The 12,847-nt window shown below is 43.8% G+C and overlaps 1 protein-coding gene across 1 annotated transcript in view; it reads left to right on the plus strand.

Moving 5' to 3' along the window:
- The window catches only part of LOC106564832 (nidogen-1), a 66,096-nt gene that overhangs the window by 29,196 nt on the left and 24,053 nt on the right, over nt 1-12,847 (plus strand). The window contains exons 7-11 of the mRNA XM_014131267.3: nt 494-694; nt 2,264-2,497; nt 10,583-10,720; nt 11,595-11,723; nt 12,071-12,214. Of these exons, the coding sequence (XP_013986742.2) occupies nt 494-694; nt 2,264-2,497; nt 10,583-10,720; nt 11,595-11,723; nt 12,071-12,214 (846 nt within the window). The remainder of the gene's footprint in view (nt 1-493; nt 695-2,263; nt 2,498-10,582; nt 10,721-11,594; nt 11,724-12,070; nt 12,215-12,847) is intronic.

Here is a 12,847-nt window from a genome sequence, read left to right on the forward strand (position 1 = left end):
AGATGCAGTGCCTTAGGCCGCTGCGCCACTCGGGAGCCCACGATTTGTTGGTAGAACGATGATGTGTAAAATTATGGGGAATTTGTTCTGCGTTCCTGTTTTCAGTGCATTTTTCTGCTTTTCGGGCCTCAAAATGTTGCTCCAGCTCATTGCTTCCAGCTGGCTTCACTTCTTTCAAAATGTTCCCCTTTGATGTGTAATGTTGTTGGCTCCAGGGAGAACCAAAAGTCGGGGGATACACTCAAGGCTATGGGTGAGGATGCAGAATGAAGTTGCCCCTAAATGCTGATCTTAGGTACGGCTAGGTTTTGTGTTTCATCACATAATGGTTGAGCTTTTGGGTAAGGCAAGACGATCCTACATTTGTGCTCAGGAGCTGAAGAGAACCTATGCGACTTGGTTATCTCTCTCTTTCCTTCTCCCACCGCCATCTCTGCTCACTCACATGCGCACACAAACACAAACACCCTCAATCGTCCCGCTCCCCCTCCAGGTGGCGTGTTCTCCAGGCAGGCCGAGGTGACCTTCTTACCGGGCAACGAGAGGCTGACCATCAAGCAGGAGTTCAAGGGCATCGACGAGCACGACCACCTGGTGGTGAGCACCGAGCTGGAGGGCCGTCTCCCTGAGGTCCCACACGGCTCCACTGTCCAGATCGACCCATACAAGGAGCTCTACCAGTATGGCAGTAACCGTAAGTCATGACCACACCAATATAACTTGGAATGCAGTCAATTCCATTTCAACTGAGTCAATTCACTAAAATTATTTTGAGCTCCTGAATTTAAATGAAATTGACCCCAATCCTGAAACTCAACACTGTCACAGTTTGAAATACATGTAATCACATAACAAAGGTCAGCATTAATCCCAATGTTGTTATTAGTGAAATTGCTCTTATGTGCGATCAGATAGTAGTCTATCTTATTCTTTTCATGAGACACATAGTATTAGAAACACTTTTGGCAGCAATTACAGCTGTGAGTCTTCTTGGGTAAATTCTCTAAGAGCTCTGCACACCTAGATTGCGCAATATTTGCGCATTATTCTTCAAAAAATTCTTCAAGCTCTTTCAAGGTGTCATATTCAAGTCTTGCCATAGATTTTCAAGCAGATTTAAGTCAAAACTGTAACTTGGTAAAGCAACTCCAGTGTAAATTTGGCCTTGTGTTTTAGGTTGTTGTCCTTCTGAAAGGTGAATTCCTCTTCCAGTGTTTGTTGGAAAGCAGAATTAACCAGGTTTTCCTCTAGGATTTTGCCTGTGATTAGCTCCATCCTGTTTCTATTTATGCTGAAAACTCCCCAGTCTTTGCCTCAAGAATACCCATACCATGATGCAACCACCACTATGCTTGACAATAAGGAGGAAATTACTCAGTGATGTGTTGTGTTGGATTAGCCCCAAACACAAGACTTTCCATTTAGGCCAAAAAGTATATTCCTTTGCGTGCTTTTATTGCAGTTGTAGTTTATTGCCTGGTTGCATACAGAATACATGTTTTGGACTATTCTGTATATATTCTGCACATTTTTATTCTTAATTTAGGTCATTATTGTGGAGTCACTGCAATGTTGTTGCTCCATCCTCAGTTTTCTCCAATCACAGCCATTTAAAATCACCAATGGCCTCATGGTGAAATCACTGAGCAGTTTCCTTCCTGTCCTGCAGCTCAGTTCAGAAGAACAACTGTATCTTTGATGTGTCTGGGTGGTTCAGTACATCATCCACAGCATACTTATTACTAGACCATGCTTAAAGAGATATTCATTGTCTGACTTGTTGTTGTTACCAATCTACCAATCACTGCCCTTCTTTATAAGGCTTTGGAAAAGCTCTTTGTAGTTGAATCTGTCCTTGAGGGACCTTACAGATATTGTATGTAGTCATAGGGGTAGTCATAAAATATTAATGTCAACCCGTATTATTTCAGACAATGTGATTTGTTAAACGAAATTTGACTCCTCAACTAATTTAGGCCTGGCTGAACAAAAGGGGTGAATTCTTATGCAACAACTGTATTCATTTGAGAATTAATTTTTTACATTTTCTTTTCACTTTGACATTATGGACTATTTTGTCTAGATCAATGACAAAAAATCTAAATGAAATCTATTTCAATCAAATCAAAATCCAATCAAAATCAAATCCCACTTTGTAACGCAACAAAAAGTGAAAAAAAAGCCAAGGGGGTGAATACTTATGATACCAACTGTATATGGATGTTCAATGTAGCAACATTCCATTTCTTCAAATTCTCTTCAGTGATCACCTCCTCCTCCAAACGCGACTACACCGTGAGCCTACCGGACGGCAGCGTCCAGACCAAGACCTACCAGTGGCGTCAGACTATCACCTACCAGAGCTGTCCCAATGACGAGGCGGTCAGAGCCGTGCAGCCTACCCAGCAGCTCAGCGTCGACCAGATCTTCGTCATGTACGACTCGGGCAACCAGCTGATCCGCTACGCTATGAGCAACAAGATTGGCTCCATCCACAGTGAGTAGAACCCCTTGTGTTACAGCTAATCTTTGTTCATATTCTCCTATAATGTTATGCTAACCTTGTGCTTATTGTTCCGCTAATGTTCTGCTAGTTGTGTTAACCTTCTGTTAATATTCTGCTAATGTTCTGCTAACCCTCTGCTAACAGGATTGGGGTCATCCTCAGTAGTATAGCCTATCATGTACATACTGATAATCTTCAGCTAACGTTGTGCTTATGTTCTGCTATATTTCCGCTAACTTTCCCGCTACATATGGCTTATCCTCTATGTTTGGCTGGATGTGGCTGTAAGACAGACACCTGATGCTTAAATTTAAATGGTGGTGGAAACCCTGTGTGGATTTGTAACAAGATCATATGATCGATGTTAATAATGACAGGCAAACAGGAGTACCAAGAAGGACAATCAAGGCAAAATAACATTGTTATGGATGGAATCCCATTCTCCACACAAGACCTGGACGGAGTCTGAGGTGAAAGTGAGAAAAATGATCGCTGAAAAGCTGCAGCTAGATCATAAGAAGATTGAGGTGTCAAGTCAAGTTCTTCCACACCGACAAAACATTTCTGTATGGACCTCGCTTTGTGCAAGAGGGCATTGTCATGCTGAAACAGGAAAGGGCCTTCCGCAAATTGTTGCCACAAAGTTGGAAGCACAGAATTGTCTAGGTCATTGTATGCGGTAGCATTAATGTTTCACTTCACTGGAACTAAGGGACCTAATCCGAACCATGAAAAACAGCCCCTGACCATTATTCCTCCTCCATCAAAATGTACAGTTGGCACTATCCATTCGGGCAGGTAGCGTTCTCCTTCTCCTGACACAGATTTGTCTGTTGGACTGCCAGATGGTGAAGCATGATTCATCACTCTAGATAACGCATTTCCATAGCTCCAGAGTCCAATGGTGGCAAGCTTTACACCACTCCAGCTGATGCTTGGCATTGCGCATGGTGATCTTAGGCTTGTGTGCGGCTGCTCGGCCATGGAAACCCATTTCATGAAGCTCCCGACTAAAAGTTATTGTGCTGACATTGCTTCCAGAGACAGTTTGGAACTTGGTAGTGAGTGTTGCAACCGAGGACAGACGATTTTTAAGCAGTACCCGCTTCAGCACTCCCATTCTGTGAGCTTGTGTGGCCTACCACTTCACGACTGAGCCGTTGTTAATCCTCGACGTTTCCACTTCACAATAACAGCACTTACAGTTCACCGGGGCAGCTCTAGCAGGGCAGAAATTTGACAAACTGACTTGTTGGAAAGGTGGTATCCTTTTTGACGGTGCCACGTTGAAAGTCTGGTTTTGCTGAAAAAGCCGAATCAACTAATTTGAAGGGATGTCCACATACTTTTGTATATATAGTGTATGTTAGCCATCACTGAGACTCACTTAGATAATTAATTTGACAACACAGCAGTAGCAATACAGGGATATAACATCCAAAAAAAGAGGAATAAATCTGGGGGAGGTGTCTCTGTATACAGTGCATTCGGAAAGTATTCAGACCACTTCCCCCTTTTCACATTTTCTTACGTTACAGCGTTATTCTTAAATAGATTAAAATAATTTTTTTCCCTCATCAATCTACATACAATACCCAATAATGACAAGGCGCTCCTGAGATCTAGTTTGGTGAAGAAGCGCGCCCCGTGCATTGACTCAATCGCTGTGGCTATGAGTGGTAGCGGGTAACTATACCTCACAGTGATCTGGTTCAGACCCCGATAGTCAATACACGGGCGCAGACCGCCCTCCTTCTTCTTCACAAAAAAGAAACTCGAGGAGGCGGGTGAAGTGGAGGACCGAATGTACCTCTGACGCAGGGATTCGGAGACATATGTTTCCATAGCCTCTGTCTCCGTCTGTGAGAGGGGATACACGTGACTCCTGGGAAGTGCAGCGTCTACCAGGAGATTTATCGCACAATCGCCCCGTCGATGGGGTGGAAATTGAGGTGCCCTCTTTTTGAAGAAGGCGAGAGCCAAATCGACATATTCAGGGGGAATGTGCACTGTGGTGACCTGGTCTGGACTTTCCACCTTAGTAGCTCCAACGGAAACCCCATAACACCTCCCCGAGCACTCTCGCGACCACCCTGTGAGAGACTTCTGTGGCCAAGAAACAGTGGGGTCATGACAAGCTAACCAGGGTAGGCTTAGCACCACGGGAAACGCAGGAGAGTCAATAAGGAAGAGACTAATTCTCTCCTTGTGACCCCCCTGCATCGCCATGCCCAGAGGAGCGGTGGCCTCCCTAATCAACCCTGACCCTAATGGTCGACTATCTAAGGCGTGAACGGGGAAGGGCACAGCCACGGGAACAATGGGGATCCCTAAATTATGGGTGAACGATCTATCAATAAAATTCCCAGCCATGCCCAAATCGACGAGCGCCTTATGCTGGGAATGCGGGGAAAACTCAGGAAAAGTGACATACACAAACATATGTGCAACAGAGGGCTCTGGGTGAGAATGGTGCCGGCTCATCTGGGGTGACGCCAGAGCGCCCTGCCTGCTGCCTCGATACCCAGAGGAACCAACCCGGCACCGACTAGCAGTGTGACCTCTGCGGCCACAGATGGTGCACAAGCCTGAACCCCCTCCGGTCTCCCTGCGCACCGCTCCTCCCAGCTCCATGGGTATTGGAGAGGGGGTGCGGGGGGATGGAACCAACAGACCCCGATCTGAACATCCGCGGGTAGCCAGCAGGTTATCCAGCCGGATGGACAGGTCCACCAGCTGGTCGAACGTGAGGGTGGTGTCTCTGCAGGCCAACTCCCAACGGACATCCTCGCGCAGACTGCAGCGATAATGGTCGATCAGGGCCCTGTCGGTCCACCCGCGCCGGCAGCCAGGGTCCGAAAATCCAGGGCCAACTCCTGGGCGCTCCTCGTCCCCTGCCTCAGATGGAAGAGGCGTTCACCCGCCTCTCTACCCTCGGGCGGGTGGTCGAAGACTGCCTGGAAGCGGCGGGTGAACTCCTCAAACTGGTCCAACGCCGCATCTCCCTCTCTCCACAAGGCGTTGGCCCACTCCAGGGCTTTCCCGGTGAGGCACGAGACGAGGGCGGACACCCTCTCACGGCCCGAAGGAGCTGGGTGGATGGTTGCCAGGTATAAGTCCAGCTGCACAGGAACCCCTGGCAGTTCGCAGCCGTCCCATCGTATTCCTGGGGAAGGGAGAGACCAATCCCACTGGGACCAGGAGAAGGAGGGGTGCGTAGTGGAGACCCCGGTTGTGCTGGTGGAGGCGCTGGGAGAACTCCCTGTCTCTCCCAGCGGTCCATTGTCTGGACAACGTGGTCCATGGCGGTGCCAAGATGGTGGAGCATTGCTGCGTGCTCCCGGACGCGCTCCTCCACCCCTATACCCGGGGTACCTGCTCCTGCTGACTCCATAAGTTTGGTCCGGAATTCTGTAGGGGGTGCGTACTGGCGGCAGAGAAGTCAGTCGCAGAAGAGCAAAAACTGATTTACAATGGCGCAGTTTAATAAATAAAACCACCGTAAACAGAACAATAATACAATGGGTAAACAAAACCCGTTACACACCAGCATAACGTGCACAAGCACTACAATAAACAATTCTGTACAAGGACATGGGGGGAACAGAGGATTAAATACACAACATGTAATGATAGAATTGAAACCAGGTGTGTGTGAAGACAAGACAAAGCAAATGGAAAATTAAAAGTGGATCGGTGATGGCTAGAAGACCGGCGACGCCGGCCGCCGAACACCGCCCGAACAAGGAGAGGAAACAACTTCGGCAGAAGTCGTGACATTCAGGTTATTAATCAAGCTACCAGGGTGTTTACAAACAGTACAGGAACTACTGTATGTCATCCATGTGTATTGATTACATTTTTTGTAATGCTGCAGAACTTTGTTCGAAAGGTGCATCCACACCCATTGGATGTAGTGACCACAATAGAATAACTGTATCCAGAAAAGCCAAGGTTCCAAAGGCAGGGCCTAAAATAGTGTTTAAGAGATCATACAACATTTTTGTAGTGATTCCTATGCTGATGATGTAAAGAAGATTGATTGGTCAAATGTGTGTAGAGGTGTAACGGCTGTCTATGGAATGAGTGGACCAAAATGCGGCGGAGTTAGGGTTCGTCATATTTAATTTACGAACACTATGCATTTCACAAAAACAACAAACTGACAGCCAACACAGTCCTGTCAGGTACTACCACAATGACAAGAACAATTACCCACGAAACACAAAGGAAACGTAGGCAACTTATGTGTGACTCCCAATCAACCACAACCCTCTACAGCTGTGCTTGATTGGAAGTCACACGGCCAAAATCAATGAAACAATAAAAAATACACACTCCCTTCTGCCACGTCCTGACCCAACTACACCCTCTACTGGTCAGGACGTGACAAGAGGGGAGTATCCAAACGCTGCAGAACATTTCTGAAAATTGCTTTTTCCAGTTTTTGATAAACATGCACCTATTAAGAAACGGACTGTTAGAACTGCTAAGACACCGTGGATCGATGAGGAAAGAGTGGATTGGCTAAAGAGTGGATTGGCTAATGAGTCTAGCTGCACATCTGATTGGCAAACCTACTGTAAGTTGAGAAATGATGTCACTAAACAAAAAGAAGAAGAAACTGTATTATGAAACTATGATAAAATATATAAAATATGATAGAAAAAAGCTTTGGAGGACATTAGATTCAATTATGGGCAGAAAGACTTATTCAACACTGTCTTTTATTGAATCAGATGGCTCATTCATCACAAAACCCTGTGATGTGGCCAATTATTTCAACAACTACTTCATTGGCAAAGTGGGCAAATTCAGGCATTAAACTCCAAAAACAAACTGTGAGCCATCATATTCATGCATAAAATACCTAATTATGAAAGAAAAGCAAGGTTAATTTAAATGTCATGAACTTAAGTGTGGAAGAGGTGAAAAAATTGAGAAACCACCTGTTATTGACAACTTAGATGGAAAGCTCCTGAGGTTAGTAACGGAATATGTTTGCCGCTCCTATTTCTCATATCTTCAGTATTATGATCTGGAGAAAAAGAAAAATGTCAGACCTGGAGGGAAGTTAAGGTTATTACGCTAAAGTGCTCTTTTCTGGTTCTAACAGCAGATCAGTAAGTCTACTGCTGGCTTTAGCAAACTTTTGGAAAGAATTATGTTTGACCAGATACAATGTTATTTCTTTATGAACAAATTAACAACAGACTTTAAGCATGCCTATAGAGAAGGGCATTCTGCACATACTGCACTGACACAAATTAATCTGTTAGCGGGAAAAATGTATGTGTTATGGCTTTACACGCATATCATGGATTAAAAGCTATCTATCTAATAGAACACAGAGGGATTTCTTCAATGGAAGCCTCTCTAACATAATACATGTAAAGTGTGAAGTTCCGCAAGCCCCGTTTACTAGCCTTAAACAAAGCCTGTGTGTCTATGTATGATGAGTATTCAATCCTATACACATCAGCGGCCACAGCTAGCGAAATCACTGCAACTCTGACTCAGGGGAAGTAGATTAAGGGCCTCATTGCCAAAATCCCGGAGTATCCCTTTAAGCTCTAGACCTAAGATGGAACTGGTTATGAAAAATGTGACTATACTAAACTTCTTGGTGACACCTTAGACTGTAAATTATCATGGTCGAGGTATATTGATTCAATTGTTGACAAGATGGGGAGCTGGGGTAAGGAGATGCTCAGTATTCTTAACACCACAAATGGCCGAACAAGTCATACAGGCTGTAGTTGGATCATATCTTGACTACTTCCTAGTAATATGGTCAGGTGCTGCAAAGAAAGACATAATAAAGCTAAAGCTGGCTCAAAACAGAACAGCACGTCTTGCCCTGCAATGTTCCAAGAGATCTAATGTCAACAAAATTCATGTTGGCCTTTCCTGGCTCAAAGTACAGGAGACATTGTCTGCGTCGCTTCGCAATTTTATTAGAAATATTAAGGTGTTAAAATCAACTAACATATAGCTCAACCAATCAACTAACATACAGCTCAACCAATCAACTAACATACAGCTCAACCAATCAACTAACATACAGCTCAACCAATCAACTAACATACAGCTCAACCAATCAACTAACATACAGCTCTGACAGACATTCATATTCCACAAGGCATGCAACTAAAGGTATCTTCATAGTCCCTCCCTGCCATCTCAAATCACTCAATCAAGCAACAGTAGTTTAAAAAAAAAAAAAAATGAAGCAGCACATCACAGCACAACGCCTCTGACCTAAATAGCTGTAGCATCTCCCTCCTGAACACATCTGGCATTCAAGTTCAAGTTAAAGATAAGATGTGCCCTTGGCATCAGGATATCAAGGACTGCAATTGTAAGCAAAGCCTCAGTACAGTAAGGACTTAGTGGTCAGCTTACTGATGTTAGTGAGAAGAGCAAAGTTTATGAAAGTGTATTCTTATTTTGTGACTGGTGGATGCTGCTGTGTGTGAAGGTGGTGTGGGGAATGACAATGGAAATTCAAAACAAGTTCATGAGAACCGGAGGAAACTTCATAAGAGAATCGGACGGAACTCCGTATCAAGGGGACTTTATTCATTTTGTGAATAAGTCCAAAGTCGACGCACTGTACATTAGCTAACCCTTTATGGGCAGATAGATTGTAACACGGCAAATGTTTGGTTTAGCTCATTTCAATACACTAGACGGGGAAAAGGACACATGTGAAGCACATCTGATGATAATGACGACTGTTCAATTTATTGAACGGAGTGGAGTGATGGCTCTCTAAAAAGTCCACATATGCAGCTTAAGGATTACATTTAAACTTGCACTTGCATTCAGTTGCATCTATGAACCACAATATTATTATGAAACGTATTGATGTCAAACGGGGAAACCAAAGACACCAGTGGTTCCTAATGTTGTGAGATTCTTGCTGGTGTTTACAGAACAGCATGTTCTAAGAGATTAGGATCAGGACCTGCGATTGTAACAGTATACATTTTCCCAACAGATTCTTCTGTCTCTACTCATACGTGTGTCTTCTTTAGACATCTGGGGGATGTTGTTACCACTCATTTGTTGTCTCAATGGACCATCGTATTACATACATTTCGCTTCAAGAGCGTTTGAATTCCTGACTATACACAGTATGGAATGTCGAGCCAAATGAATAATAATTATCTGTAGTGTAACATTATCCGTAGGTTAACCAAAAACCTAGTGTTGTTGTATTTCCTCAGCTGGCCTTTCAAAGACACCCAAATCCTTGACACGGTAAAGGTTAGCGGATAAGGTAAACAAGGGGCCGTGCTTCAGTTCACACAAGGTTATTTACTGCAGGTAGGAGGTGTAAGAAGAAGGGGAGAGAGGGGAGGGCAAGAGGAAGGCACTGGGAGAGGGGTAAAGGTACATAGGGGATGGCCGGGGGTGGCGATCAGGGGGCCGGGGGTAGGTTATGCAAGCAAACTTGACTCAGCTGAAGTTTATTGGCAAAAGTGTAACATCTGTGCCGAGTTTCCTGTGAGGACGCAATGGGGTCTGGAGGAGCAGGGACTTCAAACGTGCCCCCCCCCCCCCCCCCTCCAATAAGCAGCTGTCTGATAACCGGTCGGCACGTCTAATAGTCAGGAGAGGTGTCTTACATGCCTGTGTCTACAAAACTGACACTTTGTGTGTGATGTCACAACATCTTGTCCAGCTATTCCACAGTGTAAGCCATTTCCAACAATAACTAACGTGAGGGTTACTAGGAATCTATTCATTTCAGGTTGTAGTACTATACTGTGGCTTTTCAGACTGAAGTATCCAAAGACTGAATTAACTCCAAAGTAGAACTCCCCTGATCCCTTGTTTTACAAAATCCATCATCGGAAAACAGCCACACAAAAGCCTTACTGAAGGACTATATGTAGCCTATAAGTGAATTGCAACCAATTGGTCCATTCCATGTTTACTGCAACTATTTCACTTAAATTCTAGCTATAACATCAGAACTAACCCTGAACTAGGCATTGATGGCATCACCCACTAACACGGAACCCACTGCTGCCCCTCAAGAGAATGGACGTTTGTTTTGATTGACAGGTGGCCCACCAGAGCAGAACCCATGTTTCACCGGCAGACACGGCTGCGACACCAATGCCGCCTGCAGACCCGGAGAAGGCATCCAGTTCACCTGCGAGTGTTCCACTGGTTTCACTGGGGACGGACGTCAATGCTATGGTAGGGGCCCTGCACACTATACATATCAGCTTAAACTTACACCAGCTGATGCATAAGGGACATGGGGAATAGTCTATTGAAGTTTGGGTTATACTTTATTTTACCTATTTACCTGGTAATTCATTAAAGAATGCATGGTAATAACTTTATTACATTGTTATTATCTAATAAACTTATTGGTTTCATGGGGATTCTTTGAAATAAAGACTACTTGGCACCATTTAGTGGTGACCAATTTCCTTAAATGATTTCAATAGCAAAGCATACCAATTGTAGCAATTGATTTAGTAAATACTAGCTGCAATAGAACTGAAAGTGAAGTTGCCCTAGACATTGATCTTCGGTCAGTTTAGCAATTTCCCCACTAAGGATTGGGGGAAGATTGAGCTGAAAACAGCTCATTACATTTCATGACTGATCTTCATAAAATAGGTAATATTAGTAAGATGGCATCTTCATAGTAGTGGTCATGATATTATATTTAGCTTATTTTGCACTTTCTAAGAACTCAAAGATGCTTTACATCAGTAAAGGGCAAGACCGCACAAAGAGATAAACAAGTATTACAGGACTGAGACAGACTGTAGCATAGGAAAACAAGCAATGTCATCAGAAATGCTCCATCACTAATAATTCATATTATTAATATACTGTAATGTACAGTATATTGCTACTTAAACTACAAATGACACAAATTATCACATGAAATAATTTATTACAAATATGCAATGAAATAATGTAATTATTATCATGGCTGTTGATATGACTTGCAGTAAACATGAATCTGGTGCAACAGAATTGCCCTCGGGACAAATAAAGTTGTTTGAATTGAACTGAGTTAAGTTGAATTGAGTTGAATGTGCTCATTTTGTAGACATTGACGAGTGCAGAGAGACACCCGAGATCTGTGGTTCTCACGCCATATGCAACAATCAACCGGGAACATTCCGCTGCGAGTGTGTGGACGGTTTCCAGTTCGCCAGCAATGGCAAGACCTGTGTCGGTATGTAGTGCTGAAAAAGTGTGTTTGCAGCTGTGTTGGTCTTTGTTTGGATGGCCCCCAAAATAACTGTTGTAGTTCACACAACTTAATACACACTTAAATACACTAACCTTTTACAGATTTTTTCATAGCATCTATATTCATCTTCAACTCCAATTTAAGAGTTTCTATGCCATATAAGTCTATTAATCTGTTGTTTTCATTAGTCTATCAAACCGTCTACTGAGAACTTTCTCACATTTGCTACTCCTTTTTATGGTTTTAGTTTAATCAAACAAAGGATTCAGGGGATTTCTGTCTCTACTAAGTCTAAAATCTGCCTCCCCCTTCCCCCCTATCCCTTGTAGAAGTGGACCGTCCCATAGACCACTGCCAGAGGGGTACCAATAACTGCGACATCCCAGAGCGGGCATATTGTACCTACACGGGGGCGTCCGCCTATATTTGCTCCTGTCTGTCCGGATTCGTGGGTGATGGTCATACTTGCCAGGGTAGGATGACACTTAAACAGTTGTGTGTGTGTGTGTGTGTGTGTGTGTGTGTGTGTGTGTGTGTGTGTGTGTGTGTGTGTGTGTGTGTGTGTGTGTGTGTGTGTGTGTGTGTGTGTGTGTGTGTGTGTGTGTGTGTGTGTGTGAGGGTACATGTTTAACTATTCTTGTGGGGACAAGAAGTCCAAAAGAAAAATTGGACCAACAAGGGACATTTTGTTGGTCCTCGCAATGGTTAGGGTTAGAGTTAGAGTAGGGGTTAGGGAAAATAGGATTTTGAATGGGACTGAATTGTGTGTCCACACAAGGTTAGCTGTACAAGTTTGTGTGTGTGCTGTATGTGTATGCGTGTGTGCTGTATGTGTGCGTGCGTGCATGCTTGGTGGCAGCTTGTTTTCTGAGGTTGAAGCACTTTTTTTTACTAATAAATGATTCCATATAATTTGACTTAAATGATCGGGAACAATATTTATTTGTCATCAGGTGATGTCTTAACCTTTTTTTAATGTTTTATTTGTTATTAGGGGGTAGATCAGCTTTAATATTGCAGATAGATTGTAGCTTCCATCAATGTAATTGTCTGCATCATTTCCAATCCCCAATAGATATTTTTTGTAAATATATGTACAGTACAAG

Source organism: Salmo salar, chromosome 12 (assembly GCF_965601325.2).
Source record: "Salmo salar chromosome 12, fSalSal1, whole genome shotgun sequence".
Classification (NCBI taxonomy): domain Eukaryota; kingdom Metazoa; phylum Chordata; class Actinopteri; order Salmoniformes; family Salmonidae; genus Salmo; species Salmo salar.